At 38.5% G+C, this 27,017-nt stretch overlaps 1 protein-coding gene across 17 annotated transcripts in view; it reads right to left on the reverse strand.

Annotated features, from left to right (window-relative positions):
• GPD2 (glycerol-3-phosphate dehydrogenase 2) overlaps nucleotides 1–27,017 on the reverse strand; it is a 246,551-nt gene that overhangs the window by 38,014 nt on the left and 181,520 nt on the right. For 14 of the 17 annotated variants that reach the window (XM_081580561.1, XM_081580560.1, XM_081580563.1 and 11 more), the window contains 3 exons: nucleotides 9,249–9,413; nucleotides 8,319–8,463; nucleotides 81–274 (listed from right to left, as the gene is read on the reverse strand). The exons of the other annotated variants lie outside the window; for them this stretch is intronic. In XM_081580561.1, the coding sequence (XP_081436687.1) occupies nucleotides 81–274; nucleotides 8,319–8,463; nucleotides 9,249–9,413 (504 nt within the window). The remainder of the gene's footprint in view (nucleotides 1–80; nucleotides 275–8,318; nucleotides 8,464–9,248; nucleotides 9,414–27,017) is intronic. 17 annotated transcript variants of the gene reach the window in all.

Here is a 27,017-nt window from a genome sequence, read left to right on the forward strand (position 1 = left end):
CGTGGCAGTTACCTAGTAAGAGCTGGGATGGTTTGGGAGATAAAAAAGAAGGAGAGTAAACTTAAAGGAATGCATGTTACCTTCAACGTCACAACTCAAGTAGTTACGCACTTCATTCAAAATGAAGTTGATGTCTTCTTCAGAAGGAATGGGATGGTGTGTAACATTAGTTGGGGTGTCTGTAGTGCCAGCTATAGTCATCTTTTGCCAGGGCAAGAAGAAAATAACTCTCCCATCACTGGTCGCTGGGTCAAGAAGTCCCATGCTCTCTGGGCTGGGGTGAAAAGATAGGGTCAAATATTTCTGAAGTCAGCCAGAATTTGATCTTAATCTGCATTCTAAAACATTTTATTCACTAATTTTCATATAACCAAACTAGGAACACACGAACTATTACTTTGACTGCCACTAACCTAATTTAGAAATTCCTAAAAAAAAAAAAAAAAAAATTGGTAATACAAAAGGAATGAAGCAAGTATGATTATAATAATATTACACAGCAAAACAAGCAATGCAAGGTTAGTTAAGTAGGTAGACTTCAATTCCAACTGGGTTTTTAGATCCCTTGCACCATTCACATCAGATAATGTCAGCAGGATAAATGCCTATAATTTCTTTCATGATGGTCACTTAAGAATAGTTCTTCAACCTTTTTTCAAGCCCATGGAAAGTATTTTCCTAGGACATTTGACATTTGGTACATCTTTCAGTATAAGGTCTAGAAGTCTGTGAGAAAAGTGAAGGGTCTAACTTTCTAGAAACTAAAATGTAATCAAAAAGTTCTTTACTCTTTTGTGCCTGAATAAGCTTATACCACTTCACCAAATATGAGATTTCTTACTTTATTTCAATTTTGCTGAAATCTCAAGAAATGCATCCATGAGAAAAGGGCTCAGTTTTCTACTATTACCTGGATAACAGTGTACTGGGATAAGATCAAAAAGGAGAGAAATATTTTAGCAATGAAAATCTTTAAATAGGCAGAAGATGCCAGTGTATTATATTACTAAATTAAGCTTTAAGGATGCCTCTTTTGCCAGACCAAAATTTTAAAAAATATTAAGAATTTTTCTAATACCTACTTAATATTCTAAAACCAAATTGTAAAACACACTTGCAAGAAGAAGCAACTGAAAATAAACACTGACAAAACCTGCCCAGTTGTGTTATTGAATCATTAGTAACTGTTGTTTTAATGTATTCATTAACCATTCTAAAATTTTGGAGACGCTGTTAAAATTGGCAGGAGGAATGTCAAAGTGTCATTTTCAAATAGTTGAACACTACAAATCTTCAGGTAGCTGAATTTGACTGAATTCTCACAAAGAACCAATGTTAAAGGTATTTTCTGTAAATGTATTTTCAGCTTCTATTAATAATATTTCTTAAATAGGAAATATAATTCTATTTGGTTTCAATAAATTCCAAAAATCCCTCTTATGCTCACACATTTTAAAGGACAGTCAACTATTCATAGTTATCTTTCTCTTAAAATTAAAAAAGCAAGAAACTCAAGATTCAAATGTGTAAGGATGAGAGTTTGAATACTGTTTAAAAGCAAACCAAAAATGACTTTTTTATGAAAAAGAAATCTACAGTCAGTTTAGTTAATGCATCTTCTTCATTGAAACTACAAGGAGTAATAATATTTCTTTGCCAAGACTCATCAGCCCCATGAAACGCCTGTCATGTCCATACAGCCTTTGTAGAAAGAAATCACTATCTGTAGCCTACACGAGACATAGGAGAGAGTAGGCTTCAATCCTTCTATTTAGCACATGCAAAAATCACCCCAAAGTGTGTCAATCATTTAAACCTTCAGTGAGGATCTCATCTTCACTCAGGGTTACTTAAAGTAATTTTACTTTCAAAAAATACACTGACAGCTATAAATATCGCGTATTTTCAGTCTCTGTATGTCTAAAGTTTTCCTTTGTATTTGTCATAAAACTTGCTAAAGATCTTAAAAGAAACTAGTTAAAATATGGTTTGTAAGCACCTAATTTGATCCTGGGTTGATATGCCATTAGACTAAACACGTCACTTTGTGATAGAAATTAGCTCATGAGTTCAAACTTTCAATTTGGTAAATAGTGCTATATTGAGACAAAAGGATAAATTCCATATTCTAAAATTTAAGGAACAAATTACATGTTGGTATAATATATATATATGACCATTTTATGGGCAAGATACTATGTGATGTATCTAAGTAACTCAATAAACTTAATCAACTTCAGCATAAAATTATAATATTCAGCAACTGAGACACGAAATGCTGTTGGAAAAGCACAACTATTGAATCTTTTAAAACCTTTCAGTGCAATAAAAGCAGTTTAAAGGGTGAATGTGATAGTTACCAACACACACATAACTGGAACCTGTAGAGAATCAACTGCTTAAGTGAAGACATATGTGTCAAACATAAAATTAACAAGCACAGAGGGAAGACAAAGCTATTAATGAATGGTATAAAAATTTAAGAATCCACTTGGAAATACTTCTCATCAGTTCTAAATTACCTAATTCATAACTTACCCTTAGGGAAAAGTCTGTTTTCTTACGAAGAATTAATTCTGCAAGGTCGCACAAAAGTTTGAAAATGGTTGTCAACTATAGTGATGGTATATACAATGCAGTGAGGCATAGGTCTTTTCTCAATATGTATAATTCACTTGACATCAGCAGAAGAAGCTTGTTGCTAATTTATGTGTGTTCTAGGATTAGATGTAATGAACATTTTTCTCATGCAGACCACTGCCATCCTGAAGTACCCTTATTTAAACTGAAATCAATTTATTGTTAACTACTCAGCAATCAGTGTTGGAGCCAGCAGTATGCACACACATTATGGAAAAAAAAAATGACCTCTCATTAGTAGTAAAAAGCATCTGTAGGCTAAAAGGAGGAGACAACTATTTTCATATATTTCAGTTGTTTGATGTATTGTAGTTACTTCTGTAAGATCATCTACCCACAACTCTGATGAAAATTCCAGATTTTTTTAAATTTATTTTTAATTGGAGGATAATTGCTTTATAGTGTTGTGTTGGTCTCTGCCATACAACAATGTGAATTAGTCATAAGTATACATATGTTCCTTCCTTCTTAAATCTCCTTCCCACCCCTCTAGGTTGTCATAGAGCACCAGGTTGAGCTCCCTGGGTTATATAGCAACTTCTCAGTTCTTAATGTAAAGAGTGCCTTCAAAAGTAAATGATTTCTGTGTGTTAAGTTTTCTGAAATTAAAACAATTCAGAGAGAGAAAGAAAGCTGCTACGATGGCACAAGATAATTTCACACGTGGAATGTTAGTTAGGGTCATAATAAGTTTAATAAATGCCATAAAGAAACTCTGAAAATAGCTCAACAGGGTAGACTGCATACCTGGTCCTCATTCCCCATTTAGCTGCCTACACTCAATAAATCAATGGCTCCTTTAGTCATTGTATCGTCAAACTGATCAGGTTCTAGTTGAAATGCTAGGCCTTAAGCTATTATCAGCTGGCTTATAAGGGCAGCACCATAAGGTCTTAGTCATCTCTGAGGACCTAGTAGAACCCTTGAGTTACAGTTGTTGAGTGAAGACTGACTGAGAAATCCAGAGAGCTATTTCAGTCTGAGATCTTCTGACCACACCCACCAAGAGAACAATTTGATATGGAGAGAAAAACCATCCCTCGGATGCCAGCGAGACAGCTGCTCAAAGTCAGTACTGAAAGAGGGACCAAACACTAAACCCAGACTGTAATCCCAAACCAAGGGACTCATCTGCAAACAGAGACTGAACAGGAACTGGGCTGCCAGACCACCCCTCTAAGGTTCCCCACAGGATGTTTAGTGGTTGTGGTTCAAGGTGCTAAAAACAGAGATATTAATTTCTCCCAAAGTAGAATGAGATCACTTACTGCATCTTAAACAGACCCAGCTGTGACTAACACTTTTACAACTTACGGGCATAGGTCTGAAACTAATGCCTAATTTTTACGATTAAGAAAGACATTTTGTTTTGAAAGTATTACATGCAGGTAATATATATTTATATTTCTTAAAAACCACCTATCTGCTCTGTTGTTAGCATATTGTAAAGCATAGTACAGAACATATGTATAGCATGAGTTCCTTCATGAAAAAAAGTTTAAAAGGATATACATTTGTGCAAGTATAAACATAAAATTTTATGGAAGAAATCAGAAAGAAGCATTATCAAAAACTGAAGCTGGGGACACGAGGAAAAGAGGGAGACTTTCACTTTTCATTCTATATCTTTCTATTTTTCTATAGCAATTACTTTTGTTTATTTTTGTCTACAGGAGTTATCTGGGCAGTAAAAAGAAAAATCATATTTTGTTTTATATTTTAATATCTATATATTTAAAATTCCCTTGTAGGTATAAGATTAAAATTTTAATTAGAAAAATGAACAATCTCAATTTGGGCAAGTTAACACAAAAAGTTAGTAGAACTCATTCAAAAAGTATTTACTGGTCATCATTATGTACCAGATAGTGTTCCGGGAGCTGGGGATGTAGCGGTCAAGAAAATAAAGAAAAAATAAACAAAGGAACATTGTTAAAATGTACACAAATTAGGAACTACCTTGAGATAAGGAACCAGAAGCTGAAAATGAGCAGCTTCCCAAAGCTGCACAGTTAACAACGGGTAAAGTGATGAACAAACCACGAAGTTCTTTACCAAGGTATCACCTTATCTTACTCTTCATATTGTCTTTGTCTGTATACTTGAAAGAGTAGAATGTCTTCACATTTTAACGACAGGCAAACTAAGGTTTACAGAATAAAATGGCTTGTCCCGAAACAGTGTCATTATGAAGTGGCAGAAATAACATAGGGAATAATATAGAATACGTCCTCTGATATCATGGGACAATTGTAAAGAAGACATGAAACACAATGCACAAGATCTAAGCAAATGTAAGGATTATGGTGATGTGTGTGTCTATAGTTTAGGTACTACACCTGTACTCCAACAGATGTTAAAAAAAAAAGCTTCCAAAAACTTACAAACTAGCTGACCTTGCAAATTTTTATCCAACACACAATAAATGCATATAATTGTGTCTGAAACTATTTTTGAAAACCTCTATATACAAGAAACATTTGCAACATGTACATATATTTACTTCTCTCCTTTTCATTTGAACTAAACTTCTGCTTAACAGTTTTTAAAACTCTTTTAAGCACCACTGCATAAGTTTTTATTATTGAGATTGGAAGCACCATGGTCTCTACAGTTCTAAGTGAAAACACTAATGACTGTCTACCAATTATATGTAGACATTTAGAAAATGACAAAGAAACCTTAGAAGCTGGTGGATACGAAATTTCATTAATATTCTTTTTGGTAGAAGTGTGATATCTTTCTCATTAGAAGTGTGCTTGGTACAATCTTGGACTCTCTTCAAGAAGACTTAGTGGAAAACTAACTAATAAAGCAGCATCATCTATTACATAGTGGGACAGCATTCTAGAAGAATGCAGATATTAAATGAAATATCATGGATCTGTATATCTGTTTTATTAAATATTAAAAATATGTCTTTTATGGAAAATTATTAGAATATAGAAGTGATAACTCCCATTTTAACCACATTACCTAGAAATTATAACCTTTTATTCATAATCACATCATCTAGAGGCAATCACCATTGGTATTTAAAATACTTCTTTTCATCTTTTTCTAGATACTTATATAATGTTTGATCAGGTTACAATCTTGTATCCTCCACTCTCAATTAACACTATCTCTAGGGTTTTCCTAGGACACTAAACTTATTCAGAATTTTTAATCACCGTATAATACTCCCTTGTGCAGATACACCATAATTTACTTATCCATCCTCCTAAGGTTAGAAACTGGTGTGGTTTCTAACATTTCTCAACTACAGTTCAGTTCAGTTCAGTCGCTCAGTCGTGTCCGACTTTTTGCGACCCCATGAATTGCAGCACACCAGACCTCCCTGTCCATCACCAACTCCCGGAGTCTACCCAAACCCATGTCCATCGAGTCGCTGATGCCATCCAACCATCTCATCCTCTGTCGTCCCCTTCTCCTCCTGCCCCCAATCCTACCCAGCATTAGGGTCTTTTCCAATGAATCAACTCTTCGGATGAGGTGGCCAAAGTATTGGAGTTTTAGCTTCAACATCAGACCTTCCAATGAACACCCAGGACTGATCTCCTTTAGGATGGATTGATTGGATCTCCTTGCAGTCCAAGGGACTCTCAAGAGTCTTCTCCAACACCACAGTTCAAAAGCATCAATTCTGCGGTGCTCAGCTTTCTTCACCGTCCAACTCTCACATCCATACATGACCAATGGAAAAACCATAGCCTTGCCTAGATGGACTTTTGTTGGCAAAGTAATGTCTCTACTTTTAAATATGCTATCTAGGTTGGTCATAACCTTCCTGCCAAGGAGTAAGTGTCTTTTAATTTCACAGCTGCAATCACCATCAGCAGTGATTTTGGAGCCCCCAAAAATAAAGTCTGACACTGTTTCCACTGTTTCCCCATCTATTTCCCATGAAGTGATGGGACCAGATGCCATGATCTTAGTTTTCTGAACGTTGAGCTTTAAGCCAACTTTTTCACTTCCTCTTTCACTTTCATCAAGAGGCTCTTTAGTTCTTCTTCGTTTTCTGCTGTAAGGGTGGTGTCATCTGCATATCTGAGGTTATTGATATTTCTCCCGGCAATCTTGATTCCAGCTTGTGTTTCTTCCAGCCCAGCGTTTCTCATGATGTACTCTGCATATAAGTTAAATAAGCAGGGTGACAATATACAGCCTTGACGTACTCCTTTTCCTATTTGGAACCAGTCTGTTGTTCCATGTCCAGTTCTAACTGTTGCTTCCTGACCTGCATACAGGTTTCTCAAGAGACAGGTCAGATGTTCTGGTATTCCCATCTCTTTCAGAATTTTCCACAGTTTATTGTGATCCACACAGTCAAAGGCTTTGGCATAGTCAATAAAGCAGAAATAGATGTTTTTCTGGAACTCTCTTGCTTTTTCGACGATCCAGCGGATATTGGCAATTTGATCTCTGGTTCCTCTGCCTTTTCTAAAACCAGCTTGAACATCTGGAATTTCACGGTTCACGTATTGCTGAATGAAGCCTGGCTTGCAGAATTTTGAGCATTACTTTACTAGCATGTGAGATGAGTGCAATTGTGCAGTAGTTTGAGCATTCTTTGGCATTGCCTTTCTTTGGGATTGGAATGAAAACTGACCTTTTCCAGTCCTGTGGCCACTGGCATATCGAGTGCAGCACTTTCACAGCATCATCTTTCAGGATTTGAAATAGCTCAACTGGAATTCCATCACCTCCACTAGCTTTGTTTGTAGTGATGCTTTCTAAGGCCCACTTGACTTCACATTTCAGGATGTCTGGCTCTAGGTAAGTGATCACACCATCGTGATTATCTGGGTCGTGAAGATCTTTTTTGTACCGTTCTACAAATGATGTCTTAATGAATATCTTGAGCATAAATCATGATTTCACAGAATTATGTACTAGTTTGCCTATTAGATTACTACATATGGAAATAAAAATGTTCCATGTTCATCATGGACACATGAATTTTTCCCCAGATATTTTGAAACATACATTAGGGGTAATCATTATCAGTTTCTTGGGATCACACACGTTTCTTTTCAAATTTATTAAAAATAAAAAATACTAAAAATTCAAATGCACATAAAAATTGCAGTTTCATGTGCATCACCCCACTTAAAGGATTTTCAATTAATAGCTGTTCTTATTTCATCTCTATCCCTCCCCATTTCTCTACCTCTGATTATCTTTGCCAAAATGATACATCAGAAATTATAAATTATTTTTCAAAATATATTTCAAAAATTATAAACATAAGAATAATTGGTCCTCATTTTCAGATTCTTCATAAGCAAGTCTGGGTATTTTATAAATTGAACTTTTTAGTGTTTTCATGAAAATGTCTTTTATGGACATTTTTGCAAAATTCATTTTAGGGTTTTCATGAAAATTAAAATTCAAAAATACTAAGACTTATCCTCTGATGATGAGTACACTGAAAAAAAGTACAGATTCCAAATCACTAACTCATAGAAAAGAGTATTGCCACAAAAACTAAGAAATTCTCAAGCCTGGTTTGCGTTTTGTGTTTTGGAAGAGCTTTTTTTTCACTCATTTCTCCTTATTTTAAACAGTGAGCTAGACCATCTATTATTAAGAAAGGTATACTACAAGAATACGTGTAGACAATTTCTTGTGGCCCTCCTTCTCTGGCGATGATGCATGAGTGGGAACACGGGTACCTGTAGTAACCAGGCATCACGATGTGGACGCCAGCACTTGGCTGGCAGATAGCTGTGGTGTCCTTATCGTCCATTTTGCGCACGGTGTCTGTGAAAGGTCCCGTGGCATTGATAACACACTTGGCTCTCACATCAAATTCCTCCCCTGTGAAAGAAAGCAGCGTCAGTCACACACCCCATTTGTTTCTCTGCTCACTGATGCTTTAGATTATTAATTCATCTATTAACTTATGGTGGAGTATACATTATCACTTCAGTGATACAGGCAACCAGAGCCATTGAGAACACAACAGGCCTGCATGTGAGTACATTTAACCAAAAACAAGTCCAAACTGCAGGAAATAAAGCACGCTGCTTTTTCATTTCAGCTCTCATTCTAGTTTGCAAAATGCCCGGCATTAAAGTGCCAAAGAAGAAGAAAGTGAGTAAATGAGCCCTTTCTCCTTAAAACTCAAAAGTGTGAGCAGTGGTTTTGAAGGAAACGAGGTAATTCTGAAACTTCGCCCACATGGCCACAAAACTGGACAGGCAAGCAAATCTCACCAAAGTTAAAGTGATTGACTTGAATGGCACGTAAACACACTGCTTCTGTCACCTAAAGGATACTTTTTGAAACTTGCCACATTTATTGACTTTTCTTAATAACATGTTTTTGTGAAGAAAACATAATGCATTCATAGCTGTGGGAATTTTGCAGACATTATTATCATGATCATCATTAATGTTTAACACAAAGAGGAAAAAAATTGCCAGGTTCCACAAAGGAAAATTTTCATGTGAAACCAGTTGTTGTTGACAATAAGGAATATAGGTAATAGGACTCTGAAATTTGGCTTCAATAAAAGAGAAGTGACAGAGAAATTATCCTTCAGTCATTGTACAGACAAAGCAAGATGCTAAGAAATCTGCCCTGCTGGAGCCTTTGCATACCTGTGAGCACATCCTTACACCGTGCACCGCTCACGTGCTCTTTCCCTGTCTGGGGGTCTGTCTTCTTGAGCAAACTCATGACCTCCATGTAATTGGCCGTGGCAGCCCCATACCTGGCAGCGGTGAGAGCAATGGCAAGGTTCATCCGTGCGTCATTGTGTTGTCCTGCAGCAGGAGAAAGCATCAGAGGAGGGACAGGAGTCACCTCAAGCCACAGACTGGTGGTATAGAAGTGTGTCACAACAGATATGTCACATCTGTCCCTGTCACGTGGAATATACTTGATGGCTGGTCAGCTCTACAGGGCATGATTTGGAAATACATGGTCATTCTCAGTCAGGCATTTACCTGCCACTTCCATAATTGCACTTTGTGTACCACAAAAGGATGCAAAGTCTCCCTTTCCTACAGAGCTCACATCAATTATCTGCAAGTTAAGAAATAAGTAATTCTTTCTGTTTGGGAACATATGTATATGTCAGGCTTTTCCTAATACAGACAACCCGTACACATGAAAGTGAAGTAATTCAAAACTTCAGAATATTTGACACCCCAACTGGTGTTGATTAACAATTTTTATGAATACGTGCTCTATCTAATATTCAAAATCAAGAGCTTAATCTTCCATAGAGAATCTCTCAGTAGTCTATAAAAGGAGTTTTCTCGGTTTGGATTTCAATCAGAGCTCCTTAAAATGTTAACTTTTTGTTTTTTGTCGTACATAAAAGGTAAGAAATTAAGCAGGGCAAAATTTAATTACAGAACAATTCCTACCTGTATTGTTAAAGATTTATTGCTGAAAAATCTTAGTTAAAGAAAACTGAGGGGGAGGCGAAGCGAGGAAAGATGATTAATCACTTTAAAATACTGGCATCACTAGAGACTTTTTCTATTTATTATTGCCAGTGGAGTTAACGCTGACCAGGAAGAATTACTCTACATTGCAGGGGCCAGGTTCTCTGTGCCCTGAATAATTAATTACACAGGACTAGATGTATTGAAGCAGAGTTCAAATTCCCACACATTGGGATCAGTTCTATCAAGATAATACTGATAAAGGGATGAATTTATAATGGATATTGTTGTTGATTTATGTTGCCGGCATACCAAGCATTTAGTATAAATGGTTTATGTAAAGTTTCTTCCTTGTGATTCAGTCTGTGCCGGGTCAGAAGCACCACAGGTAATCGGCTGCAGCTAAAAGGGCACAGTTATAAAGAGAGAATCAATGACAGGACTCTGCCGCCCCTCCCCACAGACATCTTATTCTAAAACTGCTAAACTAATGCAATCAACCAAGAACCTTTCCCTCAAAATTAAAGTCTCTATCAAGTTAAGAACATACATTAAACCTCGACATGCAAAATAAGGAGTTATTTTATCCAAAGATGAATAGAATGAAAGTAGAAGAAAGGAAACAACAGCAGCGGCAGCTGAACTTTAAGTGGGAAGAGAAGAGGGGCAGCATTTCTATCAATTTCACCTAGCACGACCTAGTGGTGCAATTAAAATAGTCGGTATATTTAAAATTAAGTTTAAGAAACTCACTTTTATTAATGTGGTCTCATTTAAAATTGGAAAATATGATCCATAAAGTTAAAAGCAGGCAAACAGATTATACATCTAAATTAAAGAAAGTACCCATCCCACCCACTAGAAAGTACCCATCTTTCTAGTACATAGCAATGAAACATTTAAGGAGAGTACAAGAAATCCAAGTCATGCTCCTATGGCAGGAAAACTCTCACCAATGCAAGTGTGCTCGACTTAGACACAGGGTGAGAAAGCCACAGGTAAATCAACTATTTTAAATCCTATATGACATCACTGTTCCTAGGAACCAAGCAGAAATCCATTTATTAAATGACAGATCCCTTTGTAAAGTGATATATTGTTGTTACTGTTTAGTTGCTAAGTAGTGTCCTACTCTTTGCAACCCCATGGACTGTAGCCCACTAGTCTCCTCTGTCCATGGGATTCTCTAGGCAAGAATACTGGAGTGGGTTGTCATTTCCTTCTCCAGAGGATGTTTCTGATACCAGGGACTGAACCCACATCTTCTGCACTGAAGCGGATTCTTTACCACTGAGCCTCCAGAGAAGCCCCTGTAAAGTGATATACTGTATATCTATTTAACGATCATCCAATAATGAAACTAACTTTTGAAAATACATAATCTTTCTTTTAATATATTTTCCAATTATAGAATTTCATTGGAGCAGTATTTGTATAGTTCATCAGGCTCTATTGTTTCTATACTCAGATATACCTCCTATACTAAGATACACTTCCTGAATTAGCTTCCAAATGCCAATATTTTTGAAGGTAAATAAGATGAACCTCAGTTAAAAATGTGAGGTGGAAACAAGTCTCTTTGCTCTTTATTTTGCATGCTTACCCTGATATCCAGCAGCACCTGCCTTGACTCAAATCAGAAATGTCACTTATTTATGAATGTTCTCCCTGCAATCTTCTACTCCCTTTATTCTTGAAAAAAATTATTTACAACTTCTTGAACATCCATGTTATTTCATACCTCCATGCCTTTGTCCATACGAATACTTTTGGCTGGAAAACCATTCTGGAAGCTCTAGACAACTCCTATTTCTCTCCCATGAGCTGATTCAAATATCTCCCCATAAAAACTTTCATTATCTGTATTGAACCCCTCCAAGGCCAAGTTGTTCATCCCATCTTCTGAATCCACACTGTACCTTGTACATACCATTTCTACAGTCTTTATGAAACTAGTCATCCATGTATCCATCAACTTAAAAAAATGATAAGCCTTAGTTATGAGTCAGGCACCGTGACAAATGCAAGGAACCTAATGGTGAGAAAGATACAGGGATACTTCTGTTCTGGAAGTAACATTCCACTGTAATTACTGCGTGATTTCCATGTCTCCTCAGCCTTGTCATGGGAAGGCAGGAAGTCTTACTTTTCATCTTTTCTCTTTCTCATTAGTACCAAGCACAGAACAGGTATTCAGGAAGTGTTAAATTTAGCCAAATTCCATTCAATGTGTTAAATAAACAGGTTTATTTATAGTCTTAGATTTTTACAGTCTTCCAGATTTATATAAATCTTATAGCCTTTATAGATTTATAATATTATCTCTAACTATAAAACAGAATGCTTTGTCTAAAGTTTTAAAAAAAAAATCAGTTTATCAGTAAGTTGGTGGTAATAAACTTGAGGGAAGCAGGGAAACCCCAGAAGTGTGTAAAATCTAAACTTTAACCCAAACTAGCCCTCATATTTAAGTTGAATAAGTGAGGCAGAATGAGAAATGGATATGAATGATTCCCTCTAGACTTAACCCACAAGTTGCCCTGTGCTTCACTGGGAAATGCAAACACAGTTATTATAAGCTGCTAAAAACTGAGGAATTAAGTAACTTGACTTTCTTCTGGGCCTAGGAGTTCACACCTCTACCCAGGAGTCCCTTTCTTTGCAGACATTAAGCTTAATCCAAGTACCTGCTTTGATTCAGGGCTGACCTCCCACTCCCCAACCGACATTAAATTCACCCTTTACCCTGAGATACCCAGAGGCTCACAGTGTAATGTATGCTTCCTATGATAAGTGGTATATGTTCACTATTCTTAACTAAATTCCCAATTCCTTTTCCTGACATTTTGAAAGGTATCAATATGCCTCTTGTAATTTTACTGCTGAAGAAAAAAGTTTTTGATAACACTGCATGTTATTGGAATGCAAAACAATAATATCAACTCTCCCACCCAACTGATCTGCTTATTAAGTTTGGATTTTCAAATCCTTTTTCTCAGAGCCAGGCAACAAGAGACTATTCACTGATCGGTGAATCGCTTTACGTTGGCACTTACGCAAGGACCCAGACTGGGACTGTGAAAACCTGTTTCCTACTCTGTTCTCCTTTTGCACTTGAAATCTTACATATGTGCACATACTGAACTTACAACTCTGATGCGAGGAAGCACATAAGAGGTGGGACTATAACTGTTTTTCCTTGTTTAGGAAAACAAAATGTAAAATCTACCCACCAAAGAGAATGAAGGTCAGTAGTAACAGAGAAAGATTTTGCCTTAGTCCACAATGGCCTTGCACCCAGGATAGTGAGAGATATTTTAAAGTGAAAAACATTTTTAAGATGTAATTCTCTAGTATAAGATAGGCCTCAAATATAAATATTTTGGAGACAGAGCAATATTGTTCTCCTTAGAGGGTTTCAAAGTTTGACAACTAAGTTAACATGCAAAATAGCTGGTAAAAAAAAAGGCGGGGGGGGGGCGGGGAGAGAGAGAAACAAGCATTGAATGTGTAAAGAGTATGAAGAATGTATAAATATGAGAAAACCCCAACAAATTACCTGGCATTTTCCTGGTCCTTCAGATCTAAAATTCCAAGATGCCCTGAAATTCTACATACAATCTTCTTTTACACCTACTGTTAAATGGTCATTTACATAGATAGTCACAGATCTATCCATGGATCCAGAAACGCATACAGAAAGTCTAATTGTTAGCCCAAAAAACAGGTGATTAATTAAAATAATTAAATATTTATTAAAATAATGTGATCATAACTTTATCAATTAAAAAAAAAATGTGCTGAGAGTATGAGAGTATTTCTTTCCACCTCCCTTTGCCCTGACCTGGGTGTTATGCATTCACGTGACAGTCTAGCAGAGGGAAAAAGGACGCAGGAGGAAAAAGAATACCTCCCTGAAGCATTAATCCCATTTCTAACAAAATTCACAGGGCATATGCTTCATTGTCTCAAACTGACAGTGACACAAAGACCTCTCTCGGGAAGCTTCTTAACAGTCCAGCAAAGGTAATTAAAGGCTAAGGTACCAAACCCAAACTGATTTAATAGAATCATTATATTTAAAATCCCCCTTTCTCATGGGAAGAGTGAAGTAGAGGCAGAGCAAAATAGGTGTGTGTGTATATCTGTGTGAAAGGCGATTACTAAATTCTGCTTTAAGTACACAGGATGAGTAAGCTTGCAAAGAAAAAGTCAAATGAGAACATACTTTTCAGGTAAATTATAACAACGATGCAATCTCCTCTCAAAGTAAATTATTTATAAAAATGGTTATTTGTTTGGGGAGTGGAGGGGGTCAGAGAGACACATGAAGCAGTTTAGGAAGACTGTACCTTACAAGACACAGCAGAGAGCCTTCCCTGGTGGCTGAGAGGATAAGAATTCATCTGCCAATGCAGGGGACACGGGTTCGATCCCTGATCTGGGAAGATCCCACATGCTAGGGAGCAACTAAGTCCATTTGCCACAACTATTGAGCCTGTGCTCTAGAGCCTGGGAACCACAACTACTGAACCCACACACTGCAACTAGAGAGTAGCCCCTGCAACTAGAGAAAAACCTCAGGCAGCATGAAGACCCAGCACAGCCAAAAATAAATAAATAAATAAAATTATTTAAAAAAAGAAAAGATACAGCAGAGAATGGCTCTGGATTGGGATAATAGGGTAATAAGTTTTGAGTGAATCACTAACCTGGTTAGGGGAATGCAGGTGATGCACTGCATTCCTCTGGGTTTCAGCATCCTAAAAACAAAGAGAAGCTAGGTGGGTACCTCTGAAATTACACAATGCATGCATTGCATTGGCCAAAAAGTTTGTTTGAGTTTTTCTGTGGCATGTTATGGAAAAACCTGAATGAACTTTTGAGCCAACCAGGTAATAGCTACTCTTCAATAGTTACCTATCTCAAGATTTCACTTCAATTTTATCCTTATTTGTGATTTCTCTGACTTTGCTTTTAAAAAGCATAGGATTAAAAAAGACCAAAAGGTAAGTGTTTATTTATAAAGACACCAGAAAAATAAAGTGAAAAATCATATGCTTCCATTGGATCTAGAATTATAAGGAAATCTTGATTTGATTAGCTTTTATGAGCCACATACTATATTGCAAAAGTTCTCCCAATTCTTCACCCCTCCTGTATCCACGCCGATTGTCAAAAAGTCTTCACAGTGTTGATCCCCACTCTGACTCTGGACCCAGCTACTGAAACTGTTTTAGTCAAGGGAATGTTAGCAGATGGGATTTTTGGAGTGTTTATATAGGTGGCTCTTGTCTGGGGTTGGGTGAGCGATTCTTCTGGTCTCTTCTCCTGTCTATTAGCTGGTTATAGGATGGCTTTGCTGGGATGACTCACCACAGGCCTTCATCATCCTCCTGGTACCAAGCAGGTTAGCCTGGGCATGTCATTCTTGGCTGTGTCTTTTTTTTTTAATATCATTTTATTTATTTATTTTTGGCTGTGCTGAGTCTTCATTGCTGAATGGGCTTTTTCTCTAGTTGCAGAGAGCAGGGACTACTCTCTAATTGCAGTGTGTGGGTTCAGTAGCTTTGGTTCCCGGGCTCTAGAGTGCATGTGTAATAATTCCTAATTGTTTTTATGCTACTCAGGTTTTATGGTTTTATGTGGAATTGTGAACACACATAACTTACACAGGCAATATAGCCAATTTTCTAATAAAATTTGTCCCAGCTTAAAAGCAGGTCAATCTTTGAGACTGCATTCTAAGATGGCTATTAAGAACACTATTTTCCTATATTAATAGAAATACTATAAACAGATTAGTGATTAGTTTGTGGCACAACTTGGACTGCAAGCAGATGAAACCAGTCAATCCTAAAGGAAATCAGTCCTGAATATTCATCAGAAGGACTGATGCTGAAGCTGAAACTGCAATACTCTGGCCACCTGATGTAAACAACTGACTCACTGGAAAAGACCTTGATGCTGGGAAAGATTGAAGGCAGGAGGAGAAGGGGACAACAGAGGATGAGATGCTTGGATGGCATCACTGACTCGATGAACATGAGCTTGAGCGAGCTCTGGGAGTTGGTGATGGACAGGGAAGCCTGGCGTGCTGCAGTACACGGGGTCGCAAACAGTCGGACATGACTGAGCAACTGAACTGAACTGAACTCTGCTCAGCTGCTCAGTAGTGATTGATTCTTTGAGGCCCCGTGGACTGTAGCCTGCCAAGCTCCTCTGCTCCTCTGTCCATGGAATTTTCTAGGCGAGTATACTGGAAGTGGGTAGCCATTCTTCCAGACCCAGGGATTGATCTCCTCTCTCTTGCACTGGCAGGTGGATTCTTTACTACTGAGTCAGCTGGGAAGCCCAAATAAAGTGGTCATCCTTGAATAAAACTCTGCTCTTTCACACCTCTGACTTTTCACTCATAGTATTCCTACTCCATGGAACATCTTACCTTACCTTGTAAACTATTCAAACATCTGCCTGATGATAGGCATTAGGGATCCACTGAGTAGGGAAAATAATCTAACACTGGTCTCTGTTCTATAGAACTACCTTCTAAGAGGGAGGACAGGTAAAATCAAGTGAAACAAATTAATAAGACAATTACAAACTGCAATAATGGCCACAGAAGGGAACACAGTGGGCAGGGAGAGCAACTCCCTGGGGAGCTAGGGAAAGCGGGGCAGTTAAGGAAAATGGTCAAGTTAAGCAAGAAGTAGAGAAAATGCAGAGACCACCACCTATCAACTTTAATCCCTACTAATGTGTAATTATATTCAAAGCTTATATGAAGCATAAGCTATCAGAAATGTGACTGTGGTATTAGGACCACCACATTTAATTAATCTCTGCAAAGTGATTTTTTTCATTACACTTATATTTCATATATACTTATCAGGAATTAGGTTTAAAAATCTTCCCAGGCTGATATACACTTTTGCAGGAAATATCTTCTAGTATAGACCGGTGAAATTCAAAATAAAAGCATTATATTCAAAGTTTATGAATTGGAATAATTTGCTGTCACTTATCCATACTACAGTTCTCAGCAAATGACACCTGTTAGCCCTAAGCATGTAATCATTGTTATTATTAAATACAAAGGTACAATTAAATACAGGCACAGAATGTGACCTGCATCATAATTCTATCCAGCCTTCTCATTGCAATATCCTTTTCATTATCGTGGGCCTTTTGTTCCTTCATCTTTCTTTTGTCTCACCCTAGGTTCTCAAATAAGCTATTTACAATCTGAATAATTAGCAATCAGCATGGATCTGTGGTCTCTGGCCCCATGTAAACGAAATACTGTGAAGTGCCTTCACATGACATATTTAAGTACATAAAGTTTCTATACCCTCAGGGCTTTCCTTTATTGAAAAAGTTTTACATGAATTTAATGAAGAGTAAGTTTTGTGCTTTTCAGATACTTAGGAATCTTGCTAGATTTGAATGAAAATAAACCACTTTTAAACTGCAAACAACAGAAAGCTCCAGGGATTCATTTGCTCTCATCTGTACAAAAATGTCTATACATCTGTTTATGCTGGAGAAGCCCCTCACCTCCCATGCCTATCCATACCAATTAATTCTCTCTCTAGCACAAGTCAAAAATAAGTTTTTATACTTGTAAGGAGGAAAAAGGAAAATGTGACAAAAATTAGTTGAAATGCAGTTGAAAAGTCAGAAAGAATGACCCTCTGGAGACTCTTTGACAGACCCATAACTATGTGGCCTAAAGCCACAGGTGATCCTCCGTGGTTGCTTGTGACATGCACCAAAGTCACTGATAAGCACCTCCAAGGATAAGGGTCTTTCTTTACTGAGAGCAGCAGTGTGGCATGCACGACATCTTAACCCAAGGTAACTGACCTAAGGATGCTTGAGATTTATTTTTTTAACAAATATTTATTAAACACCTTACTATGCACCAGGCAGTAAGCTAAGTATCATTGTGGGGAGAAGACTGAAATGGATGGGCCCAAGACTGCCCCAAGACTCTGAGAACAAGAGCAAGTTTACAGTCTAACTTGGAAAGGCTGCAAGTTCCAAAAATTCTCTCCATTTCTTACCATTTTCCCTTTCTCTTTCCTCTGTAGTTTTCCTACAGTATCACCTAGCATAGTGCTCCAGACACACCTCCCTTCCTCTCTTTATGTTACAGGAAGACTCACAAAGGTTCCTTCATAGGAGTGGGCTTAAGTTCAAGCCTCATCTCTACCAACCATGAAACCTCATGCTAGTTGCTTCATCCAAGGTTCAAGTAACTATATGTATGGGGCAGATAACAGTGGGATTGATAGAGGGTGAGGAGTGAGATAGAATGTATGTTATGACATCATGTGCTCAGTCACTCAGTCATGTCTGACTCTTGGCGACCGCATAGACTATAGCCTGCCAGGCTCATCTGTTGATGGAATTTTCCAGGCAAGAATACGGGAGTAGGTTGCCATTTCCTACTCCACATGACATCAGAGTTCTCAATAAATATTAACTATTATTATTAAAAGGTTAAAAAATGTACTGAAAAGTCAAGACCATTTTGTATCTTAATTGAAATGTATCGCTACTGCTCAAAATTCTTAAAAAAATAAAAACAAACAAAAAGCTCAGTACATTTTCTAGTTCTAAATAGTTTCTGCTCATCAATCTGGCATACTTTTCCTGAAACGTGTCAACTAATCTCTAATCTCTGCACTTCCTGAACAATGCTTTTTGTTTCTCTTTCTCTCTCTCTCTCCACATTTTACCACTGATGAGCAAATATTCTTTTCTGGGTATCACAAAGCACAGGAAGATATGAGAATGGTTTTCATTCCAAAAGAAAAACTGCATTGACAGGATAACAGAGTGTTTCAAAGTATTAGAATCAACAAATCTTCATCCAGAGGACTTCATCTGGAGAGCCTCTGCCAGTTTTTGCAAAGGAAATCAACACTTGCTATAAATTGAGAAAAGTCAAAAGGCCCAAGTTCTAATGCCTCAAAGAGTCACTAACTGGATGTGTTTCTGTAACAGATATTGGGTTTTGTTTGTTTTTGCTTTCCTACATCCACCCATCACCCACTACATAGGCCTTGTAAGAAGCAGAGTCTATACCTCCACCCAGGGACACAGACCTCTAACCCCACTCCACCAATCAGATGTTCTCCACACAGATTTCAATCTAGAGCTAGTGACTCAGAGAACTGGACATGGAGCATCCAATCTGATGGTGGAGGCAAAATAACAGCAGCACCATCCTGTTCTAAGGGAAAAGGACAGATACGTGAACAGTGATGGCAGACGCACTGCACGAGGGGTAGTCATCAGCATGAACATCTTCAGTGCACCAGTTCTAGGATAGGGTTTTTGCCTGTAGCTTTGATTGCTGCAATTATTTATGTCTTCAGCAGCTTTTGCAGCATTTCTGCCTTTTGTTCAAGGTCCTCTCAAAAAGTTCTTTTCTCCTTAAGTCAGCCCAATTTCTTTTTCTTTTGATGGTTTAGTTGCTAAGTCGTGTCCCAACTCTTGCAACCTTCCGGACTGTAGCCTGCCAGACTCCTCTGTCTGTGGGATTTCCCAGGCAAGAACACTAGAGTGGGTTGCCATTTCCTCCTCCTCCAGGGGAATCTTCCTAATTCAGGAATCAAACCCAGGTCTCCTGCATTGCAGGTGGATTCTTTACCGATTGAGTCTTTTGCTTGTAACTAAAAACCTGGGCCTAGTACCAAGCCCTGTGCCTCAGTTTCCTCACTGTTTGAACCACAGAGTGGCACTTCAGGATCTCTCTGGTTCCTTTCAGCTCTACCAATTTTATAAGCTGCCATCACAAAATGTCAAATAAGCCAACTGAGAACCAAATTCTGTAAGGAAGGAAAGGAAAGCCTTCAAGTGGGGACAATCGACCTCTCATAAAAGGACTGGCCAAAGTGAGTAAATAAATCCTTTTGCTTACCCAGAACCACCTCCCAGGCCCTCATTCATTTTCCTCATTCATTTGTGAGCACATGCACACAACTTTTCACAAACCTGCTGAAATGGCTCCACCTGTCCCAGGGGTGATTCCGAGTGTGAGCGACATAATAAATACATGAACTGTGTCCTAAGGACAAGCTGGGGAATTCTAACTGTAAGCAGTCTTTTGAGAAGCTTTATCTGTTGCAAGTGAGTAGTGTATCTTATCGGATTTCTCTCTCTAATCACAGGAAGATTCCACACCTTATCAAGTTGTCATCAAATCAGTCTGACCAGGGCACAATGTCCTGATTGAAAAAAATGTGCACTCTCACATAAGCATGAAAAGCAGGCTAACTCTCAGCCCAGGCAGAACACTGGGCCTGGAGACCCAGAACACCCAAGTCCAGTACACATTACCTCACAGACCCACGTGATCACTGGGCACATCTCAGAGTTAACACCAACTTCTTTGCCACTTACCCTGAAATGATCAGGTTAGAGCATGGTTTAGTTGCTAAGTCATGTCTGATTCTTGTGACCCTATGTAGCCCTCCAGGCTCCTCCGTCCCTGGGATTTCCCAGCCAAGAGTACTGGAGTGAGTTGCTATTCTCTTCTCCAGGGTTATCTTCCCAACCGAGGGACTGAACCCTGGTCTCCTGCATTGCAGGCATAGTCCTAGTGCCCATCAATAGAGCAGAGCCTTATCACTCTGAGAGAAGTGAAAAAACAGATACTGTGAATCTTTACAGCCAAGATCACGTGCTGAGGCAGAAGACTAAGGTAGAAATACTGTGAGAGGGCTTCCCTGGTGGTGCAGTGGTTGAGACTTGGAGCTCCCAATGCAGGGGCCCTGGGTTCAATCACTGGTCAGGGAACTAGATCCCACATGCAGTAACTACAAATCCCATGTGCTGCAACTAAGACCGGGAGCAGCCAAATAAACAAATAAATAAAGTTAAAAAAAAAAAAAAAGAAATACTGTGAGAAACAGCTTAACAGGGCTCTTCTTTTAATGCCATTACCTACTCCCTAACAGCTAATAGAATATTTGACATCTCTCAGATTGAAAAAAAAAAAAAAAGAAGTTTATACACAATGTATTAATAGTCATCAATGAAATTATGTCAATTCTGCAACTGCATACATCAAATACTATGCCAGATGCTCAGCCATATTTTTAAAGCCAACAGATTTGCTCTTCTGGAAAGATGAACACAAAGGAGAAAAAAAAAAGGCTAGACACAGTAAGAAAAAAAAGATCTTCTACTTTGAGAAAGTAACTTGAGTTGTAACTGACTGATGATTCAGGATGACTGTTCATACTGTTCAGAAGACTAGAAAATAAAATAGATAACTGCATTCTATTATCTAATTTGAAAATGTTCACTTTAAGTAAAAGACAACAATCTACTTCCTGACACATGCATAGAAAAGTTTTGTTTCATTGCTCTAACCTTCAATAATACTTCAACTTCTAGCTGGCCAACCTACATCTCATACAAAATTTGAATATGGACATTGGATTAGATGATATTGAAAAAAACTCTTTAAATTAGTTGGATATATCAATAAAAATGGCACAGAAGCTTTAAATTGTTTTTAAAAATAAAGAATAATTGTTATCTGTTAAATATGCTTTAAATCTTCTAGGCATGGGGATGGCATACTTCTCCTATACAGGCCATTCATTCTCTATTGACCTACTCAACTCTGCTGTTGGCAACATTTAAATGAATTAGCAAGGCTGTGTCCCAATAAAGCTCTATTTTATGGATGTTTAAATTTTATATAATTCCATGCCACAAAATTTAACCATTTAAAAATGTAAATACAATTCTCAGCATACAAAATAAGAGGCAGGTAGGAACTTAACCTCTGCTCTAGGAGGAAAAACAAAAAGGAGAGAGTGGGGAGAGAGAGAAAAAGAGGGAGAGAGGGAATAGATAAAGTAAGAATACCCTTGAGTTGATAACTGTTATAGCTAGAGATGCACATATCAGCTCAAAACCCTACTTTTTTTTGTATATGTTTGCATGTTTTGATAATAAAGAGTTAAAATTTATCAATCAATGAAGGGAATCCTTTCACAATGTACATCAAGCATCACATTGTATACTTTTAAATATCTTAACCATTTTATTTGTCAAGTATACCTACATAAGGGCTTCCCTGGTAGCTCAGAGGGTAAAGAATCCACCTGCCAATGCAGAAGACCCAGGTTTGATCCCTGGGTCAAGAAGATCCCCTGGAGAAGGAAATGGCAACCCACTCCAGTATTCTTGCCTGGGAAATCTCGTGGATGGAGGAGCCTGGCAGGCTACAGTCCATGGGGTTGCAAAGAATCGGATATAACTGACCAACTAATCAACAACAAATACTTAAATAAAGCTTGCGAATGAATTAAAGTTTTTAATGGAAAAGAGAAAGGAGGAAAAGAAGAAGGAAGGAAGCAGGGTGGAAGGAAGGAGGGAAGGAAAGGAAGATTTGATTTTTGCTGCCACCATCACCATTATGCTGACTGAGCTCCCAGTGACAAAGCTAGAGTTAATTTGGTTCACGTGAAGCTTCCTTTACCCTGCCACATGTTATCAAACTTGCCACACCAATAAAACATTGTTTAGAATGTTTGGTTGTTCTAAACATTGTTGGTTGTTTAGAATGCCCTCTCTGGGGGAAAGAACAAACTGACTATAGATTTAATCAAGCAAAAAAGACATTTCCAATATTCTACACAATTTGATTCATACCTACACTCAATAAATATTTAAGAGCTTAAACAAGATTCAATAAATAGGCTATAGCTTCATTTCTGATAAACTCTTATATAAATTAAAATTAAAGAGTACCATTAAAACATTTTTGTTCAAAAAGGTTTCAAAGAATGTCAAAAGATTTTCCCTTGCTTTCTGAAATTCTGGAGCTTGGTAACATGAAGCAAGACTCACATGTAAAAAAAAACTAACTAAAAACAAATAACCACACCCTCACATCTCTAATCATTTCCTATAATATAAAAAAAAATAAAGTTAGATATTATACAATACCACACTGAATTGAAAATATATTTATTAATTTTACTTTTAACTTTTAGATACAGGGCTGGGACATACCATAACTGTCACTAATATTTTCACTTTCATTTTAAAATGAAAATTAAAAAGAATACCATGCTCCAGTTTCTTGCCCATATTCCTAGCAGTTCTGAGTCTTCCTGGAAATGCTAGCCAGTGGTTACTGTCAAAGAAAGGTCATACTAGTTTCCATCTGAGATGGCCAAGTTACCCTCACTCAGCTATAATCACTTATAACCTTGTAGATCAACTTGCAGGCTCAGCCTTAAGCAGTCCCTGAGTTAATCCTGATGGTACTTGCCAATATATGAGGAGTTCCAGTCCTCCAGAATTAGAATCTGCCCTCAAACTGTCGTCTGCTTACCAGAAATCCCTAGACAAGGGAATTATGGGGTTTTCCAGCCTGTAGTCTCTTAAGCCACATACACCAAACACAAGAGTCCTAGCCCAGTATCTGACTTGGACCCTACATTCCTACTTGGACTAGACCTCTGCACTCATCTCAGCTTGCTTCCCTGGAGTTCTGACATTGTGCCTAGCCCTTCTTTCAAGAACTCACTTCTCTCCCTCTATTTCAAGGAGATGCCTAGTGTCCTCCATAAATACCCATTCTCCCAAAGAATCCCCAGAATGCACTTGACTCTATGCAGCATCACTTTCCTGAGAAAACTGTTTCCCTGCTCAGACTCACCATCAGTCTCCTGCACACTGATGAGGACCGGGGTTTCTGGGGTTGCCAAATCAGCTGAGACAGGTGGTTAGGACTATGAGCGCTCCCCTCAGAAGACTGCTCACGGACACGCTAGACCTTGAGGCTGCCTGTTCCTGGTTCACTTCTCTGTTACTACCAACCTGGCCCTGCCCTTGAGTTACTGAAGGGTGTCCATTATTTAAGGGTAAAAAACAGTTTAGCAGATCTAGCCAAGGTTTAGTGCTGCCACATAAAGCTATCTCTAAGAGTAGATTCTTCTTACTGCCCATAGAGAATAAGGAAAAGTCACTCATCCACCTTTCATCAATACCATAGTTCAGGATGCAAACTGAAAGTCAATCTTACTTTATGGGCTTTAGGTTCACCTGGTCACAAATAAAAACTTTAAATGTCAAAAATATTCAATTCTAGTCAAAAACCTAAGCCTAAGAATCAAAGACCCAAACAGACTCTTTACCTTAAGGAGAGGTCAAATTATAACATATTACTCCATTAAAATACAACTTAACATGCAGCACATTAGGCTTCAACTTAACATACGTCTCAAAACTTCTGAGGAGCACTGCACAGAGACGCTTTTGTAAAACAACCTTACAGCACTTTGACGTGACCGTATGTTCATTAAAAGGAAGTATTACTACGTACATACATAAGGTACATAATGAATTCAGTATGTGTCTAGAGTTGGCTAATACCATTAAAGCACACGCCAAAAGCACAGACTATAAATCAAAATGCGATTTGTCAAAGTAAGATCTTAATATGATACAGGTTAGAAATAAATAAGTAAACCACTGACGTTCTGACATGGAATTAGTGAGGCAAGCTAAGCCCAAACTGAGACCAGGTTGCAGTTGACATCCCTTTGTTCTATCTATAGCTTTGGCTATTCCTCTCTCTCTTCCACCTGGGTAAGTACAAAATTAGCATGCATGCACCAGGCATCCTTCACTCCCCCAAGGGTTTATATCTCTTACACTGATTTAAAGACTGATATTCTTTCCAAAATGTTGACATAAGCCAGTTGGACAATTACAGATTTTTTAAAGCCCACATTACTTGAGTTTTTAAAACTCTAGATTCTTCTTAAAACAGAATTTGTAAAACACTTGATGACATTGGTTTATTAACTCACTTCCATATTGAGGACAATTTAACAAAAGACCAGAAAGAGTTGGCACATAGTATATAAAAAGGCCAAGCCACAAGACAACTATCAAAAATGTAAGAAAATCTCGTTGGTGAATACCGGAATTATCTGGGAACTGTGAGCAGAGATGGATACTGCTACACGTATTATACCTTCTCTTTCCTATGCCTTCACTTCACTTTCAGCCTGGGTTCCTTCAGATTAGCATAGCAGATTCTTTGCTGTCTGAGCCACATGGAAGCCCCATTCAAGACTCTCTCACTAACTAAATATGGTCCCTAGAATCTGAGTTCCCTGCGTCAAATGCTGTTTTCACTCACTAGACGCCCACTGCCCACACATTTCAAAGTTAACTCCTTCGCAGGGCATGCCTGATCCTTCAGACCCTGGCGGTGTTTGTCACTCCACACCTCCACTCAGCCGGTGCTCACTCTCCCTTACAATGGCTTCCTGTACACCCATGTGCCTTCTTGCCTTTCGCCACAGTGTTCCTCCATATCCTTCCCCACTGGCCTCACCTAGCTATGTTGCTCTTCTTAAAATTCAGAAAAGTCTCGCTTCCTCGTGGAAGTTTTTCTCAATCCCCATAACCACCTTAGGTATATGCCTCTTATAGGATTTCTCACATATACTACAAACCACTGATTTCACTGTCTGTACACTCCACAGAGCTTTTGGAGGAAAAGAAACATTTTGTGTTATTCTGTGTATCTCCAGGATCTATCAAATTGCCTGGTTTTTACATGGTGCTAATATATGGCTCTGAATAGACACACAGGGCTTCCCTGGTAGCTCAGTGGTAAAGATTCCCCCTGCAATGGACACAGGGTTCGATCCGTGGGTTGGGAAGATCCCCTGCAGAAGGAAACGGCTACCCACTCCAGTGTTCTTCCCTGGAAAATCCCACGGACAGAGGGGCAGGGCAGGCACGGGGTCGCAAAAGAGTCAGACATGACTTAGCAACTAAACAACAACAAAAATAGATATATAAATAAATAAAATTGCTAGTCACAGGAAAAAAAAAAACAAACTAAAAATACTATTCTAACTAGAAAGGTATAAATCAACACTTTACTTCAACTTGCTGTACAAATGCTTTCTTTTCAGCCCTTCCAAATATCCCAAGACGATCCAAGGGGCCCTCAGTTCTACAATAGTGCAGAATTTTCTGGAGGACTCCTGTTTTATTTTGGACACAAGGTTTCTGGACATAAGGAAACCTGAAAGCAATGGGAGTGGTCACAACCCGCTGGACAGGAGAGAGGCCCTCAGTGCTTCAGTGGCCACTGCTGAGGCAGTGGCTTCACTCCGCTTCACAGCCACTCAGTGGCTTCTTCCTCCTGCCCTTGGAACTGTCCCCTCCTGCGGAGGTAGAGGATGGCTTTGAAGGTCTGGGGTAACTTAACCATCCCAAAGGCTGACTTCAGGTCTCACAAGCTGACAGAGATCTTCTCACACGGACTGACTACCCTACACTAAGTGCTATGTGTCTCTCATGAGTTAGGAAAACATTTATGACCCCTTGTTTTAACACATGCCTCTGCCCAATCCTAGCAAGGCACAATGTTTATATTAAATCAGATAGTAGAGGTGGAAATTAGGGAATTTTTCTTCTCCCCAGCTCTCTACTACTCAATAGCCTTCTATGTTCCTGTCGCTCTGTTGGTTCTGCTTCAAATTCCTGCGACTTGGTTTCACCTTGTTTCCGGGTGGCACTGCTCTCTGTTTTGTAACTGCTGTTACAGCCAGAAGAATGATTTCAATAAGAGCTGACAAGATCAGGCCCTGTGGTGTCTCAGAAATTTCAAGTTCAGTATGTGTGAAATTCAAACAGAATTCAGAGGAGGAAATAGTTTGAGATTTGTAGCTCGAAAAGTGCACATGGTGAGGGAAGACCACCTACTGAAGATCTGAGAGCGGAGGACAACTGTGGGGAAGCGGGGTGTCATGGACAGCCACCCGGCACACACAAGGCCTTCCCAGGGGCTCCCAGGAACTCAGATGCAATCAAAGGCTTGAAGATACTTCATAACAAAAAGGGAGGAGGATAAGTTTCAGGGAGTGAGTGAAGTGAAAGTCGCTCGGTTGTGTCCGACTCTTTGCGACC

This window comes from Giraffa tippelskirchi, chromosome 3, assembly GCF_054371585.1.
Source record: "Giraffa tippelskirchi isolate mGirTip1 chromosome 3, T2T-mGirTip1v1.2.pri, whole genome shotgun sequence".
NCBI lineage: Eukaryota > Metazoa > Chordata > Mammalia > Artiodactyla > Giraffidae > Giraffa > Giraffa tippelskirchi.